A 19,062-nucleotide genomic window follows, 5' to 3' on the forward strand; every position below is an offset into this window, starting at 1 on the left:
GTTTGGCTTCAAGTGAAAAAATTGTTCCAAATACATATCCAAGGGAAAAAACAGAACGTTTCGAATACTGTAAAGATAAGATTTTTAATGATAAAAGATAAACCGCGAAGTCAAACAACAGTTGCAAATTAATTACAATGCTCAGTGTGAACTGTAAACAAAGTGATAAATGCTGATTTGAATCTTAAAAAAAGCGAAAAAAACATAACGGGTATCGTCTTTCTCTGTGACATAACCCAGAACGCAGATCGCACTGCAGTATGAGAAGCTTTATCCGCACAAAAATGGGAAAATGTTGTTACAATACATGAATCGTGGATGTATTTAAAGACTGCAATAAGAAGAGATCCACTTATTATCGTTCATTCATTATAAAAATCTTTGAAAGTTTGTTCAAAGAATCTCAAGAATGTTTTTCAAAAGGATTTATGATTGTTGATTGTTTTTCATATACAGACAAACTAACAATATAGAGAGGGGCCCAAAAGCGGCCGAGCGGTAAAGTCGCTGAAGCCTGGTAGTTCGGTTCGAGGTTCGAATCCCGCGAACGGGCTGTTCGGTTCGAGGTTCGAATCCCGCGAACGGGCTGGCTGCATGGGCGTTTTTGTGGTTTTCCCCATGTGTAACGTGTATACGAGCCGGTTTCCCTTAGAAAGTCTTCCACGAAGGCATCCCTCCTCTTAGGCAGATAGCCCTTGGAGCTTTGCCATAATTACACACACACACAAACACAACAATAAAGAGAGTGGAGAAAAATGTTAAGATCAATTCCGTATGTTATCAAAAACACATTTCATACTCAGTGTTTGAATATAAAATACCTTCTCTTTACCCACAGTGCCTTCATCAAAATCTACTGTTAATTTCCTGGAAAAAAATTAAACAAAAAAACGGATGTCAAAGCCACACCATTTAATAATGTCACTACTAAATCTCCTGATGTATCACTCACGGGTTTTTGACTCTTTTAGAATTTTAAAAAGGGGATTGTCTAAGCGTCGATTCACAACTCTCTTTGAAATTTGGGAAACTCTTCAAGAGGCATGGAATAAAATACCTCTTCCGATAAAGAAAGCTTTTTTGTCTTCGAAGTTACTGTGTAAAAAGATAGTGAAGAATAAGCGTTATCAAATAGAACATTAAGAACACAAAACCTTTAGGTAAAGCATTTCTATAAATATAAAGAAAATCGTCTAATAAATGTGCCAAAAGCTTCTGCATTTCTATATATTCCGTTAAAAGTGTTTATTTAAATTTTAAAAGAAATAAAACAACAAACGATAATGATATAAAAAGATTATGAAAATGAAAGGATTTTCTGTAAGCTCATATCGTAAATATGCAAATATGATAGCTCATTATAAAAAATTTGAATTGATTTTTCATGTTTTATGAATTATATAGATACCACTTTATGTTTTTTCCCCAAATTAAACAAACCTTATTTATAAGAGTTCATAATTTATAAAGATAAGGACATTCATATTAGATTCATTAAAATAAGAGGCAAGGTTTTTTATTTATGTGCTTTGCTATAGTGAAAACAATCAAGTATATTAAACGAAATCTCTTAATAGACGAGAGAATTTACGTTATAAATACAACATAATATTTACCTTAGTATAATACATCAAAAAACTCCAATAAGGTGGATAATTGCTACATGCAATGATCAGAATTAAAATAATTACACAAAAGTGATCATGAAGCATAAAAAATTTTGTAGAATCATACAAAATACACTGAAGGTTTGAAAACTGCAATCAATAAACTTACAACTAGAACTCCTAATGGGATTTAATGCCACGGTATTAATTGGCAATTTGGCTACCTTTGGATTGTTGGAATAAAAAGTAATTTGATTAAAAATTTTATTTTTAAGGTAAATTTATTCTTTCTCAGATAATGTTAGAGCTAATGAAATATTTTGTTGAAACGATACAGGAAACATTTCACTGGATTAAAAATTAGCGAATTAAAACGTAGCGTATTCGGAAACTAAGTACCGTTTCATTCTAGCGCCGTCGCAGCGCTGTGGTAGGCGTCCCGCGCATGCGCACTAGTCTTTCTTGTTCACTGACTTTCAATTGTCGCCATTTTGGTAGCTCTATGTTGTGTTTTCAGTTTGCTGTGCACATTCAAAATGTTTAAGACAATTAGTTCTCCCGCTGACTGTGAGATTCGTGCCGTGATTAAATTTTTGAACGCGAGGAATGTTAAACCGGCCGAAATTTATCGTGAAGTGACAGAAGTTTACGGTGAATACGCGATAAGTGATAGAATGGTGAGAAAGTGGGTAAGAATGTTTAATGCAGGTCGAACAAATGTCCACGCCGAGGCTCGGAGTGGTCGGCCTTCTGTTGTCACCGATGATTTGGTAAGGAAAGTTGCTGAAGCAATTCACGAGAACAGACGCTTCACAACGACAACTCTTTCAGAGGCATTTCCACAAATTTCACGTACTGTTTTGTTCGAAATTGTGTCTGACCGCTTGAATTATCGCAAACTGTGTTCCCGATGGGTTCCAAAAATGCTCACTGATGTTCACAAAGCAAAGCGACTTGGTAGTGCCCTAATATTTCTCACGCGGTACAGTGATGAGGGAGAAAACCTTTTAAACCAAATTATGACAGGTGATGAAACTTGGGTGTGTCATTTCACACCAGAATCAAAACAACAGTCGATGGAGTGGAGACACACTCATTCTCCGAAAAAACAAAAGTTCAAAGTGACAATGTCATCACAAAAAATCATGTGCACTGTCTTCTGGGATAGGAAAGGCGTTTTGCTTACTGAATTTCTTCCCAGAGGTGAAACCATTAATGTGGCACGATATTGTGAGACTTTAACAAAACTAAGGCGTGCCATTCAAAATAAACGAAGAGGAATGCTCAGTAAAGGAATTGTGTTGCTCCATGACAATGCTCGGCCGCATAATGCTGGTATCACTCAATCGTTAATTCGACAGTTTCATTGGGAGCAGTTAAATGACCCGCCGTACAGCTCGGACTTGGCGTCGCCCGACTATCACTTGTTCCTGAACATGAAGCGCGATGTTGGTGGCAAGCGCTTTGTATCGTAACTGGCGGGAAGTTTCTTTGACGATGGTATACAAAAACTGGTCACCCGCTATGACAAGTGTTTGATCATTGGCGGAAACTATGTTGAAAAATAGTTTAAGACATGTATTTTCATGTAAAAATAAAATTGGATTCGAAAAAATTGTTTTACTATTTTTTTTTTTCAAAACGGTACTTAGTTTCCGAATACCCCTCGTATATAAAAAGGTTGTCCTCACATTTTCTAGAAAATTTTGCTTTGTTATTAAAAATTATCTGCTTAGAAATTTCTTTTTTGACCGCAACTATATTTTTCAATGTATAAATTATCGTCTAGTACTTGACAGTTTTGTTTTTGTGCAAAATTTCGTTTTTAAAGAAGCATCGGATGGAAGGTTATGTCTGTGTTATTTCTCAGAAAAATTATTCGTAGTTAATTAGTAGTAATAGTATTCTAGTTATTAAAAACGCTGTAAAAGCCATTGGATCTAAGTCACTGGATTGATATCTAAAGCTACGACAGATAGTGTTGCCAACAGGAAAGGCCAAAAAAAAAAATCCATCAAGTCAAAGGAGAGCAACAAAATCATTACACTGCTCAGTATCAAATGTAAACAAAGTGATTAATGCTGGTTTGAATCTTAAAAAGGACAAAAAAAAAAAAAAAAAACATATGTGCATTGTCTTTCTCCACGACAAATCGCCAAATGCAGAACGTGCTGCAGAATTCTTTATGAGAAACATTTATTCGGACAAAAATGGCAAAATGTTGTCATAGTACACGAATCTTGGGTGTATTTAAATGACTGTAATAAAAAGAGATCCATTTATCATCAAAGAGGAGGAAAAACCTTAAAACATATTCAGAGAAGAAGAAAGTTTTTCAAAGAGATTTAGGATTGTTGTTGGCTTTTCATTTAACGGCAAATTAAAAGTAAAGGGAGTGCATAAAACTGTTATGATCAACTCCACATATTATCAGGAACATATTTTATACCAATTTTAAAATGTGAAATACCTTGTCTTTACCCACAGTGTCATCAATCAATAGAACTTCATCAAGACAAAGCAAGCAGCCCACGCGTCAAAATCCACTCTTAATTTCCTAGAAAAATGGTGCAAGAACCAGCAAGGTATCAAGGTAATATCCTTCATTCATATCCCTACTAAATTTTCTGATCTATCACCTATCGAATTTTACGCTTTTGGACTTTAAAAAATGAATTGTCGACCTACAAACCTCCTTGGACTTTAGAAAACTTGTAAGGATTATGTTAATTTTATTAACAGTTAAATTTTGAGTTAAACATCTTTCCTGTCAAATTCTTAACTTCAACTTACTACTTCTGGCCAGAACGTAGTTTTAGAATCACGTCTGAATACATAATCAGGAAGAGCGGTATTTGACCGCGAAGTTCTACTTGCTGAGTTAGAGAGAATCAGAGTTTCTGATTAAAGCACGTCCGCCTTTTGTCTACTCTCTCTCAAAGCTGTTATTACGCTCGGCTGTACTCAGGCCCTTGATATAGCTTCGCAGGCAATTAGCGTTAAGGCGACAACCTGGTTAGAATCTTGGTAGCTTCTCTAAATCTCTTTAGTTTAGATTAGTTTTAGTTTATTTCTTAGTCTCTTAAGTTTAAGCCCAAGTGTCGGCTTTGATTGTACACTCCAAAACGGAGTTTTGTTAAATTTTATTGGAACAATAAAGGGTTAGTTACCCTTCCATCTTGTTGTTTCTTGTCACACGAACTCAAGCGATTATGCGCTTATTAGTTCTTAAGATTCTTCACGTTGAACTGTAAATTAGCATTTACAAAGTGAGGAACTCGGAACTCTACAAGCTGTTCAGGAGGAATGGGTTAAAATACTTCTTCCGACATTACGAAACACTTCATTGTTTTGGAAATTACGGCGTAAGGAAACAGTGAAGAATAAAAGTTATCAAACAGAATATTTAAAGCACAGATATTTGAAGTAAAATATTTTTGTAAATACAATGAAAATCGTCAAAAAATGATCGAAAAGCCTCTATAGAATATTAAATACGTAAGAAAGCATGTCCTGTGAAAAACATCGAAAGTGTCATGCCCAGGGGGAAGATCGTGAAGGAAAATATATTTGTTTGATTAATATGAACTAATGAAGCAGAATAGCAGAACGCCCTAGTTAATAAAACACAAATTTTATTTGCAGTATTAAAAATCACAACAGTATCATTTCCTATTGAAACAATTCTGTATATGGTGTTTGTGAATATTTTGCTAAGGGAATGTAACATAAAAAAAACTAAAAAATGTGAAACAAAATAACGACTAGGAAATCAAGGTAAAAAGAGTGTTAAAGATAGAATGAAAAAGAAGATTTTTTTTTTAATTATCCAGAAGTATATTGAATGAATGTTTTCTTTTACTTCTCATAAATTCCAGCTTCATATGTAATATATAGAGACAGAACACCAAAGAGGAACTCCTGTCCCAGTCCAGACTCCGGAGACCATCCAAGCGGCCGTAGTTCCCGTGCCCCTTCCGGGCTTTATGCAAAGCATATGGACGAAACCGAACGCTCAGACAAATAAAGTTCCATGACGACTGTACTCCCGTCTACCATTCCGGTCGCAAAAAATGAATTCAAAAGGTTTTTCATCCCAGGATTTAGAACAGAAGCCGTTTGACCCTGGTTCATCTACTCTGTTAGTCCTTCAGCAGAGGACCGAAGTTGGCCAAACTCCCAAGGATAGCCACAATATCTAAACCAACAGGCAAGGAGCAGATAACACATACTGAGACCAGTACGGTCTCTGCCGAGCCTGGACCATCCACCGAATGAACGGTGTTTCTAGTCCTGTGAAGACTGATTGTATACCCCCGTGGAAGAGAGTGCCTAAGTACAGATCAATGTGTAGAGACAGCAGAAAGAACCATATTAAAATCAAAACACTTTTTTATGCATTGCACTTAACGTTAGTCAGATTAAAATTCCCCTATCCAATGGCAGGGCCTTTGCTGGAAGGCATTCGCAACGAATGGCTCAACCCATCAGCCACTTACAGCTTGATGACCAAGAGCGCTGTCCAGAGTACAACACATAGTGTAGACTGGTACTGTGTCCCCAAGAAAAAGGGAATGCCCCACCAAAGAATAAATCCTTGCGCTGGTGTCAAGCTCACACCATTGTCTACCACTGCTAGCCATAATGCCATCCAAGTCAAAAATCTGATTGAAAAGTTGTAGGATTGGCCTTCTTAACTTCCTTGTACGAAATAAAAAGGAAGTATTGTAATCGCGAAAAGCTTCAGGCAACATATTTCAACGAAAATATCCATTTTGGATGCTATCGAATGCAATTTAACGATGTACGATGTTTTTGCGTGATATCTGTACGTAAGGACAGAATAAAAGACTCATTTCCTCCAAAAAAATTATAAAACTGCTTTAAAATGAATTCTGAAGAGAATTTTTCGTGGCGTCTGTACGAACATATGTACGTACGTATCTCGCATAACTCAAAAACGAGTAGCCTCAGAACGTTGAAATTTTGTATATAGGACTGCTATAACAGGAAGATGTGCACCTCGTATTTTGGTTGTAATCGGCCGCACCAAACGTATATAAATATATGTATATATATATCCACTCTGTTACCCGACTCAGTGCTCAGTTTCTTTACTCTTATATGCTTGTAAATAGTACATTTTTTGCTTTAAATATGATTGAATTATGTTGTTTTTATCTTCCGGTTAAGGTTTTTATGCCTTTCATAATTCTGGAAGCAATATTTGTACAATAATGAACAATTTAAAAGCTGTTTAAGTGCCGTTAAGTTTTAAATAACATGGCGGACATATTTGTTTACATTTGAAACAGCAGGATTGTAAATTTTTTGCCAATCTAGAGAGACTAAGCTTCGCAACTCAAAAATAATGCCTTCATTTATTATTGCGAATTAAGTCATGCTTAATCCTTTCTGGAATTTCTTCGAGGAAATAAGTGTTTAAGGTTTACATCGTAATTTTTAATGCAGATATTTTGAGTTTTTATGTATTTTTGCCTTGTCGCGAAGTGAGAACTGAATTGATGGAATGAGAAATACTAAATCGTCTGTGAAAAACTGTTCCTTTTCTGTTTTGTTTGCTTTATTTCTTTCATACATCGTTTTAGCTTTATTATAGTATTTGAATAGAACATGTGGCAACGATAATTCTTCAAATGATATAAATTCTGTGCATTCAGAGTGTCGTTATAGTAAACAAATATAGTGAATTTTAAAGAGTGCATTTATTCTATTGTGGTTTATGCGCTGTCGACGAAGTAGATTTAATTCAATCTAATCAATTTAAATGAAATTCAAGGAAAAAATGCGTATAATTTAATAATCCGTACAAGGAAGTCATGTGGTATACACATCAGATTTTTATTTTTCAAAATCAGATGACCATGTGCCCAATATGTTTTAAAAAGTTGAGGTTTCAATACTAAAATATATTTCAACAGCATTTTGTAAATGATTTCTAAATCACAATGGTTTTCTGACATATCTTTTCAGCCAGGCAGGGGTTAATTTCTAAAATCAGAAGTGCCGGAGCCTTACAGAAGGCCGTTAAAAAGGGAAAAGCAAAATACTGAATAAATAAATGAAAATAAAATAAAATAAAAAAATATATAAAACTAAAATTAAAATAAAATAAAATTAGTAATTAAAGTAATAAAATTATAAGTATTTAAAATTCAATAAAAGGTACCTAGAAAAAGAAACTATTAGTTTAACTAATTAAATTTATGATGAATAGTGAAACAACAAAATATTATACAGGATCTTGTCTTATTTGAGGCTGCGAGTGGAATTACGTTTCATAACTAAGAAATAGTGTAGCTAGGCTTCCGTTGAATCTAAGCCCTGAATAAACACTGTAATACAATATTTCAATGAATGACTGAAAAAAGATCATCCATTTTCTAGCACACCGAAACGGTTAAAGGTCCACTGTAAGAATAGAAATAATTCCAAAAAGAGTAACAAAGTATGGAAGGAAATATAGTTGCTTCGTTTTTCTATCGTCCAAAATGATGTTTCACCTTATTTTCTTCACTCCTTATCAGTTTCGGAGGGGTGTGACTTTTAACTTCCCCCCCCTCACTGTCCTCTTAATTAAGGACATGTGTATAATTGTCCTAGTTTCCTTTCATCTCATGTGTTGCAATATTGACATCAATTCCCCAGTAGATGACCTTTCAGAAAGTGCTTCGTCAGCAACTCCCATAAGTATCATACGTTACGGAGTTTGAAGCATACTGAAAAACTAAAAGCTTGATAAATACTTCATCACGATATTTTGCCGTAATGTTCCAAGTGTTTCATTAGTTGTTCTCGAATGTAACGCAAAATTCAGTCCTACTTCTGCCGATTTCCATTGAACCGTTTTCCACACCCACTACTACAAAATATACAAAGTTCTTCCATAATTTGCGACCAAATAGTGAAGGCCAAGACTATCTAGACTATAACACTCAGCGAAAGGTTGCCTAGTCTTGTACTGAAAAAAGAATTAGAAGGAACTCCTCGATCCTCGAACTTTTTAATGGTTCTGTATAACATTGGTGTAAAAAAAAGTCAGCAACTTGGCAGTTTTTACTGTTATGATGGACCAAACTTCAGATTCCTTTTACTTGCGTTTGAAAGTTAGATTTGCAGCCTCACACTCGTCATATAATTAAGCCACAATAACATGCCGAACTACTAATTCAGAAGTCAAACAACAAAAGTCAGCGTTATATTTTCAAATTTTCACAGGACTAGTTTCGATGGTTTTACCCAACCAGCATCTTCAGCTGCAAAAGCGCAAATGAACGAGAGAGGATATAACGATTATATAAGGCAAGAAAGCCTGGACAGAAAATAAGCTAGTGGCGCTATCTGTTGATGAAACAAAAAAAAAAAAAAAAAAAAAAAAAAAAAAAAAAACATAATTTCTTTAAAGGCCGAAGGCAAAGATGGATTGGAATTAGAATAGTTAACTACAGAACAGAAACACTTTTTTGAATGTGAAATGCCTCTAGAAAATCCAGTTCTCCAATGGAAGATGTTTTTTGAATAATTTTGGCAGCAGAAAAATTGAAAGTGTAATTTTCGGACCACCAATGTTGGGCAACAGAAGATTTCTGTGTTTCCTTTTTTTTAACATATGCCTCATGTTCCTTGACGCGAAATTTTAAGGCTCTCTTAGTTTGGCCAATGTAAATTAAACCACACTGGCAAGAAATCCTATAAATACCCCAGGAATTCATATTCGTAATGGGGACCTTGAGTATGGAACTTGGAATTTTATTGATGGGAAAATAAACGACCCGGAAGTTAAATTTCTGTAAAATATGTGCAACTTTATTGCTAATTGATGGAAAGAAGGGCATGTCAACAGAATTTTTATAATCTCCTAAAACAAGAGTGTGCCTTTAGCGTGTTGAGATGAGAATTTTTTAACTGCTTGATTAATAATGTTGGGTGAAAAGCCCCTGTAAATAGCTATTGCTTTTAAATAATTAGTTCTTCATCAAGGCCTAGTTTGGAAGAGCAAACTTGAAGAGCACGGATAACATAGGAGTAAAATAAAGCTAACTTTTGTTTAATCGGATGACATGATTTAAAGTGTGGTGGAGGCAAACCGATGAAGGTTTACGGTAAACCGTGGTATTGAAGTTGGATGTGTTACGTGTGACCAGAATGTTGAAAACGGAAGACAATTGCAAGTCTCGAGTTCAAAAGTGAACTGAATAGCAGGATCAATGGAATTCATTGTTGAAAGAACTTTATTTAAATCATCTTTATTACTTTCAAACAGGGTAAAAGTATCGTCTACGTAGCGGAACCATACCGGGAAGTTTAAAGTTTCAAACTATTTTGATTCATAATAATGCACGTAGATACCAGCCAGGATGGGACTGAGAGGGCTTTCCTGGCTAATCTCTCAGTTTGCTTGTAATATTTATTTTGGAAAACGATATGTGTTTGTTTCAAACAGAGTTGAGTGAGAGAAATTAGCTCATCAATTTCGATGCAAGAGAAATGAAATTCGCGAAGTCTGGTTTCTAGATATCTTAATGCATCCTCGGAACATTGGCGAATAAAGATTTTACATCAAAAGAAACCATGAGTAAATTTCAAGGAGAAATGTTTTTAACCTTTTTTACAAACTTTATTGAATTTTTTATGGTGTAAATGTTATTGTCTAACAGAGATGAAAATCTAGAAACTAAATATTTAGCTAATGGATACGAGGCAGTACCTAAATTTGATACAATAGGGCGGAAAGGAATACCACTTTTATGAATTTTGGGAAGAGCATATAATCTGGTACAATTCGCAACAGATGGGATAAGCGAGTGGTTTAAATAATTTGTGAAGATTTGATAGCAGTTTTTATTTTTGACAGGTCCGAAGGTGAAGGATCTTTAGGGATCGGATTATATGGTCCTTCTTTCAAGAGTTTAGTGACACCATCGATGTAAGTGTTCTTATCCATGACGACTATCTGGCCACCTTTTTGGCCTTTGAAATGATAATATCCGGGTTAGAATGAATTTCGAAAAACTTCTTTTACAGTCTTCCAGTTCAAGTAGTTCAAAAAATTTTCACATTGTAAACATAGTTAATATTTCTCCAATAGTTTCTCCAATAATTTTCCGATAGTTAATATTTCTAATGTTAGTTTATCAGAAGAACAAGAGAGAATTCGAAAATATAATTTTAAGCAGCAGTTAAACATTATTAATCAAGCAGTTAAAAAATTCTCATCTCAATACACTAAAAGTCATACTCTTGTTTTAGAAGATTATAAAAATCCTGTTGTCATTCCCTTCTTTCCATCGATTAGCTATAAAGTAGCACATATTTTGCAGAAATTCTGTAAAATCACAGAAATCTACTGTTGCCCAACATTGTTGGTCCGAAAATTACACTTTCAATTTTTCTGCTGCCAAAATTATTCAAAAAACATCTTCCATTGGAGAACTGGATTTTTTAGAGGCATTTCACATTCAAAAAATGTTTCTGTTCTAGTTAACGATCCTAATTCCAATCCATCTTTGCCTTCGGCCTTTAAATAAATTTTGTTTTGTTTCTGGTTTCGTCAACAGATGGCGCCACTAGCTTATTTTCTGTCCAGGCTTTCTTATCTTATCTAATCATTATATCCTATCTCGTTCATTTGCGCTTTTGCAGCTGAGGATTGTGGTTCGGTATAACCATTGAAGCTAGTCCTGTGAAAATTTGAAAATATAACGATGATTTTTGTTGTTTGACTTCTGAATTAGTACTCGCGATATATTTAGAATTATGTTGTTGTGTCAATCAAACAGTTCAACAGAAGTGAACAAAATCACGTTTTGTAGATGTTCTTGGGTAATTTGAGTCACCATTTCTACTGCAGAATTTCCCTCAGCAATTATTCTAGATTATTTATGAGCGTGGGCCCCAGGAATATGTACTCTTGGGATTACTGTTTATGAATTCCTTAAGCGTTCCTTATACAGAAAAAATCCGAACGATATTGAAGAATTGCAAAAGGTTATAGTCCTACTGTGGAAAGCTGCCATATGATCTTGCAGCTGTTGGTTGTTTAAGGGGCTACCTGGTTATTAATGCTAAAAGCAGATGACGCTTGAAGACCGTGCTTTTCACAAAACGATTCTTTTGATTGCAACTGGTATATGTATTAATAATTATAACTTTATAACCAATTTCAAATTATAATTTAGAATCAAAAAACGGGCTAACAGTGGCAAATCAGGAAATGGTTATATCACCACGGAAACATTACTTCTCAGCCCTATTTGAAGAATGGAACCACATGACACAGACGCATTGTTCTCAAAGCCGAAGTTTACAGCTACTGTCAAATGCACTTCTGAAAGTTTGGTTGGTTTATTTAATTACGGCAAAGCACTGGAGTGCTATCTACTTAAAAGGAGGGATGCCTTCTTGGAGGGCTTTTTAAGAGAAATTGCCTCGTATACACGTTACACATGGGGAAACCTCGAAAACGCCCATCCAGCCAGCTCGTTAACAGCGATTAGAACTCTGGACGGAATAACCAGTGTTCAGTGACTTTACCGCTCGGCCAATTGGTAGGACTGTTACTGGAAGAATATTGGTTAGTGCACATGGGTAGGTTATTACTTGAGCCAAAGAGTTAGCTCCTAAGCCTCGGATTCTAGGAGACGTTTAATTATTTTATAATGTCTCATAGCTCTGCTTTTCAGGAAAACATCGAGAATAATGAGCCCCGAAAAGTATGCTATGGCTAAGTCTTAAACTGTCTTAATGGAGTTTGAATTTTTTTTAATGGCCGTGCTCTTTATTTAATAGCCATTAGGGTTGCACTGCAAGGGCCGAAAGTGGTGACCATTTCATTATGGAAAGACTTAACAGGTGACCCGGTGGTGACCATTTCATTATGGAAAGACTTAACAGGTGACCCGCGTTGAATCTTATGAAGGGACGACCCGTTGCAACCATGCCTTCTCTGGTATTCGAACCCAGGCCCATCGCTACGGCAGTCAGGGCCCATACGCATGATTAATTTAGTTCCTAACTGTAAAGACAGCCCATCTTGAATTAACTGTTTAAGATCAAATTTAGAAACGTACACACAGTACAACATTTGTCACACTTCTAATTCTTACGCTTGCCCTGTTTTTAAAAAAGAGTTACGTTCTCAGTTAAAGGGTATGTCTTAAAATAGCAAACTATATGTTATTGCTATATTATTTGTTTGTTTTTCTCTTCTTAGTTTTTGAGAATAATTGTATTTTAAACCGGAATATGTTAATTAGGAGGGCATTTATTCTATAATTAAGATAAATTATTGCCTAGATAAGAATTGATTTAAATAGATAAGAATCATTATAAATAGATATGTAGTTTTGTACAGTTTAGAATTGTATTGAAAAAATTTAAGAATTAGTTTTCTTCCTTCTTTATTTTAATCATCTGGGAGCCAAGTTATTATTTCCAAAACATTTGATTCTGTGAATAATAGTAAAATAGTGTACATATTGCTATGGACACACATAATGAGGTGTGCAAACTGTTAAGGACACGAAGTTATGATGTATTGAAGTGGACAAGTAGTATTTACGTGAACAATGAACTTAACAAAAGTGTACTTCTAATTTATCAAAAGTTAATTTAGAATCCAATTTATATGAACATAGAATAGTCTACACAACATCATATACTTTGGGCTATGGAACTATCCTTTCACTGTGGAAGGCAGTTACTCTTTTTGTTAAATTAACATTTTGGCACTAAATTTACCTCTTTGCGGAACCCTCTTTTTGGCGATAAAGATAATTCTTTGACGATGTGGGTATAAAGGCTACATGCCTAAGAGCCCCGTAATAGAACCCTTCCTTCCTGGAACTATCAACTGCCTGAACTTGATGTGACTGGCCTACTCTGCGGATAACTTCTAATACGGACACACATCATTAGGTGTGTAACCGATAAGAACATGAAGTTATGACGTATTGCAGAAGACATAGGTTTAGAAACTGGTTAATGCATAAGTTCCACTCCCCATAATATAGATCCTATCCATGACAATGTAATGATTTATTGACTGTGTATTTATTTTTCGTACGGATTATTTATGTAACAATTATTGTATAGGATATGCCGCCGGCAGTGGATGGTAAAATCTTTTCCGTCGCATGGGCATAACTCTGATTGGTGTAGAACCTTAGGTCGGTGATCCCTGCGACGGCGTTTCGGTCACTAACCACTATACTGGCTGGGCGGCTGGGGTTTGAATTATTTTAGTCAGAATATGCAAAAGATATTGAAATTACGAATATTGCGTTAAACAAGAAATTTGTTTTGAGAGAGAGAATTTTTGTAGCAATAGAAAATTAAAAAATATCAGAAATTCATACTATTTTAACTGCGATACATGATTTCCCACAATTCTCAGTATTAACTGTGTAAATAAGAATCAGATCTCTTATAACCATAAAATTGTAAATATGGCGCTTGTCGAACGTCAAATTTAGTATCTTCAAAGTAGCAAGAGGTACTTACTTTAAACTCCTTACTCTCCTTGATACGCAGCTGAATTTTATAATTATCCCCAAGACGAGGTTTGCCGAGCAGAGCAATTTTTTCTGCTTCTGTTAATTCCGCGCTAGGTCTGTTCTCATCCAGTTCTTGGCCAGATTGTTCTTTGATGTAATCTGCAAATTAAAAAAAATATTTATCACTTCTTTCATATAGAAAAATAAAATCAATGTACAATAAGTAAAACCATTAATCCAGCTTACAAACGTAAACAAAAGACAAATTAAACAATTTCTTAATCTGCATTTGAAAGAATTTCTTTAAGATCTAACCAATGATAAATCTACATTTTGTATGCCAGAAATTTATCAATTTTAGCCCAGAGAATCGTTAGCACAGAACGGCTATGTCTGGAAACGGCATTTTGAGTCGGTTCACTGTAAATAGCCTATCACCTTTTAAATTGTTGCCATCAAATATTATCATCCTGTATTATACTTAAAGAATTTAAATAATAAAAAAGAATCTGCATGAATGTACGTATGATTCTCGCATTGTGAAAGAACAACGATACGATACCTAGAGCCACCAAATTTTGGATAATGCAATCCTCCACTCGAACATGGGTACCTGGAATTCCGACAGTTGAAAATATTCTATTATTTAGTTCATATTTTGTAAAATGTTAACGAATTTTTGATTAAGAAACTCAACGATTTCAAAGTCAACAATGTGAATACTGCATAAAAAATTATCTCCAGTGCGCGAAACTATCTATCGGAAACTATAAAGATATTATGTTTTCAAATATTTTGTGATATTGCTGTTGAATTGAATTTTGTGCGGTTCAAGCGCGAAGAACATGATATTTATTAAATAAAGGTAATATACCAAACTTGGGAAAAAACACCCCTTTGGGTGTAATATAAAATTTGAAAGATTTAATTAACTTTTTTTTAAATAGCTTAGTAAATCGTAAATCCAAGACCCCTACTGTTGCGCAAAGATTTCAAGAATTTTACAAACTTCTCCATTTTCTTTAAAGATGAAGTCATATGATATTGACGATTCAAGATCAAAACCGCATTTTGAGACAAGATTCATCTAACCAGTAGACAATCGAAGCATATAATAATTTATATTCATCATGAAATAAGCTAGAAATCATATCATAAAAGGCTTGGAAATATGTAATTTGTGTATTTTGTCTGAAAGAGCACTTCCGAATGTTTTGGACAACTTAATCAACTAGCTGGGTGGATTGATTATATTATAGCAATTGTCATTATAGCAGCGGTACATTATAGTAGCTTCAAATTTATCGGCTCTCGGGGCTCTTAGATCTATACGGTTCTTTTCGGATAACCCCATGGCGTCCTTAAAATAATAGATCTTGAAATAATATTCAAAGTAGATCAATATGCTATAGGTGCTTTATGTACAAAAAAATTAAAGAAAAGTGTTTCTACTTAAAAAGAAGTTTACTAAAAGTAAACTATTGCAATTTACTCATTAATAACGTCAACATGTGTTTCAGTTGTCATCTGCCCGTGAACTATATTTAGTGCCAGGAGTGAAGTTGCAATTTTTTTTTACACCGACTAGTATACCTCTGTTTATAAGTTATTTTCTCCCTCCTTTCTGCATGCTTTCGTGATGTAACGGTAGCACACTCGGCGCGCATTCGAGAGGTCCAGGTTCGAGCCCCAGCCAGGGTATTGGCCATTTTTCATGTCTCGCTTCAAGAAATCCCAATGACTCTACAGTGAATCCCGAACTAAAAAAAAGAAGTAAATGATGATTCTTTACAACCAGAATATGGCGTTTTCCCCGTACGATTTGGCCTGTAATCTACAGTCACCTTTTAAAAGAGAGAAAGTATTTTCTTCCTACTTTCCGCATTCTGTTGTTACTATTGTTGTTGTTACTAATCTCCATGCCTAGGAATATACTAGACGAGGTCCACGAGTCCATTCACCTTTAGAAAATCAAAACCAAGCTTAGGAGACCCGTAAAGGTCCACAAGCGACAACTCCAGGCACTCAAGGATATGTGCCGGTGATGCGGGTGCATTGTGATAGAATAAATTTGGTGCCTCTTGACACCACTCTCAAAAGTAAGTCCCCTCAAGTGTCCACTGAAGAATCGGGAAAGTGTTGTCTGAACACATCTTTCGCAATCCATAGCAAGGGATCTTCCAAGACAATCATCTTGATACCAGGTACGACTCTGGGGAACAAGCCAAATCTGCCTGTCAGCATGTCTTCTAATGGAATGCAGTTCAAGATATGTCAGTGAATTGATAATTGGCAAAGGTTCTTCAGAATCTTCCCTCGCCAGAATATCTGCCATTTCATTCCCCCATATCTCAACATGAAAAGGAATCCACTGAAGATGCACTTCACAGAGTGACGAGACCATCCCAATTCCGCATTCCTTCGGCGTGTAATGGTAGCAAACACGTCGTGAATTCGACAGGTCCAGTTTCGAATCCTGGCGAGGACACACACTGCTCATTAAACAAGGATGGGTTTTCCAAAATAATGAAAAGAAAAATTAATGCTATTGAAAATGTTATTTGAGATCATACTTTTTTACATAAGTTTTTACATGAAAATGTGCTTTCTGTATTTTTTTTCTTAGAAACTAATTCATTAATTGCAAAGTCGATCCTTAAAGCTGCTAAGAACACTCTAGGGAACACAATAAACAAATCAAAACTTTTCTTCAAAAAATTTTAATTTGGAAAATATAATGGCAAAAATTTTTTTTCAGCTTAAGATCATTTTTGACTTACGAAACCACTTCATAATATTCTTAAAAAGTAAAAGAAAGTTCTTAAATAACAACAAAAGGTTCCGAGTCCCGTTAAAAATATTTAGATTTGTTTTTCCACTTACGATAGCGGAAATATTTTCATTTAACTCCACACTTTATTTTTAGAAATGTAGTAATTCGTCTAAAATCAGCATTTCAGAAAATAATTCTAAAAAAAAAAGAAAAAGCCTCTTTTGAATGCATTGTGTAACGTTACATCAATTTTCTAATCTTCACCAATCTTAGAATAAATAATTAAATTTGCGTTTTCAGTAATGCAACTCATATTAATTACAAATTCATTTTAATGTAAGCATTAAACCTTAAAAAAGATTATTATTACTTGTAAATGAAGGAGTAATGAGAGAAAATAGATTACATGTCTTCTGGGGGAAAAAAATTCTGTCAGTCGAGGTTATTAAGGAAAATCACGAAATACAGATTGTTTTCCCTGTTCAAAAGCACGGAAAATTATCATTATTCTTTTTCTCATTTAAGAACAGTCTTTTTCAGAGTTAGAAAACAATTGCTTTTTCGCTATTATGCTATACCTAAATTACATTTCTGAAACACCCTTTGAAACATGTTATTTTCCGACTTGAAGGGGAAAAAAACAGTATTCTGAATAAGGCAAAATAAATATTTGCATTACAAAGAAATTTTTTCTGACAACAAGAAGAAGGGCATAAAAGAATTTAAAAAACATAGAAAAGGAGATAAAAATATATTTTTTCCTGAACAAAAAGAAATATTACTTAAACATGGAATATGCACTCTGTAAATAAATATAGAAATAAAAAAAAATAAATAAGATATCCTTGCATTCAACGTCCTTTGAAGTATTATAAAATTGTCATACTAATGTAAAACATTTTACTTTTACATTTCTAAAAATATTCTAATCTTGAAAAGAGTATTTGTTGTTTAATAGAAGAACGTACATATCGTAGGAAATTATTGATTACAAAGTCCCAAGGGTTACAATTAGCTACTGCACACTTTAATTTTCGAAAGCCTTTTACTTTCTTTATGCAACTTTGAGAAAACTGCATGGTAACAACTTAATCTACATAAAAATACGATGTATATAATTCCCATATAAAAATAATTATAAACTAAAAATAAATATTAACTTTTAATTACCAAATGAAAAGCAAAAAGTAATTTAAATAGTCGTAATTAACTGGACTCTCGATTTTCGAACTTGTGAAAAAGCAAAATATATAAAATAAATAATAAAATAGATAATAATATAACAAAATAAAATAAATAATAAATAATAAATAATAATATAATAAAATAAAATAAATAATAAATAATAAATAATAATATAATAAAATAAAATAAATAATAAATAATAATATAATAAAATAAATAATAAATAATAAATAATAATATAATAAAATAGAAACCTCATATACTATAGCGCATAAAGTTTCGGACCATGCGAAATAGGTTTAGTTTCGTTTATTATTATGGCAAAGCGCACTACCGCTATCTGCCTAAGGGAAAGGATGACTTCGTGGAGGACTTTTTAAGGACTGACTCGTACACACGTTACACTTCGGGAAACTCACGAAAACGGCCATGCAGCCATCCCGTTAGCTTGAATTCGAACGCAAGTCGAAACTACCAGTATTCAGCAATTAAAACCGCTCGGCTGGGCCCAAGCGAAATCATTCACTGTATCTGTTTTGATTAGCTTCTCCATTTTACCCATAGACTTAGAATCAATACATGTAAAGAAGAAAATATGTATTTTTGTCCTCTAATAACTCAGTCAACTACTATAGCTATCGTCGCCAAGCTTCCTACGATTCTTTTCTAGATCCTGGTAAAGGTCGAGGTCCACTTAAAAAGAAACTAAAATGAGATATTAATTAATAACTCGAAAAAACGATAATTTTCGCCCTCATTTTTCTGAGTGGCAACAATTTCGCAAGCTGGAGATGAAAATCTGCTTTATTTCGAAAGTTGTTGCCACTGCTCGCTTTCAAATCCTAGAATTTGTTAATAAAAAATTTCAAAGTTTTACGCTGAAATAAAAATAGCATTGCAAAACATTACATACATTATTCCCGATTTCAAAAATTCGTGGGAAGCCATTTCGACTATTCCCATCTTCGTGCGACTTTAATCA

The 19,062-nt window shown here is 34.2% G+C and overlaps 1 protein-coding gene across 1 annotated transcript in view; it reads right to left on the minus strand.

Moving 5' to 3' along the window:
* The window catches only part of LOC118180851 (sodium/calcium exchanger 3-like), a 1,002,905-nt gene that overhangs the window by 163,268 nt on the left and 820,575 nt on the right, over positions 1 to 19,062 (minus strand). The window contains exon 5 of the mRNA XM_085822774.1: positions 14,130 to 14,281. Coding sequence (XP_085678900.1) covers positions 14,130 to 14,281 — 152 coding nt within the window. The remainder of the gene's footprint in view (positions 1 to 14,129; positions 14,282 to 19,062) is intronic.

This window comes from Stegodyphus dumicola, chromosome 8, assembly GCF_044657685.1.
Source record: "Stegodyphus dumicola isolate Sdum_Otavi_A_Nest chromosome 8, ASM4465768v1".
NCBI lineage: Eukaryota > Metazoa > Arthropoda > Arachnida > Araneae > Eresidae > Stegodyphus > Stegodyphus dumicola.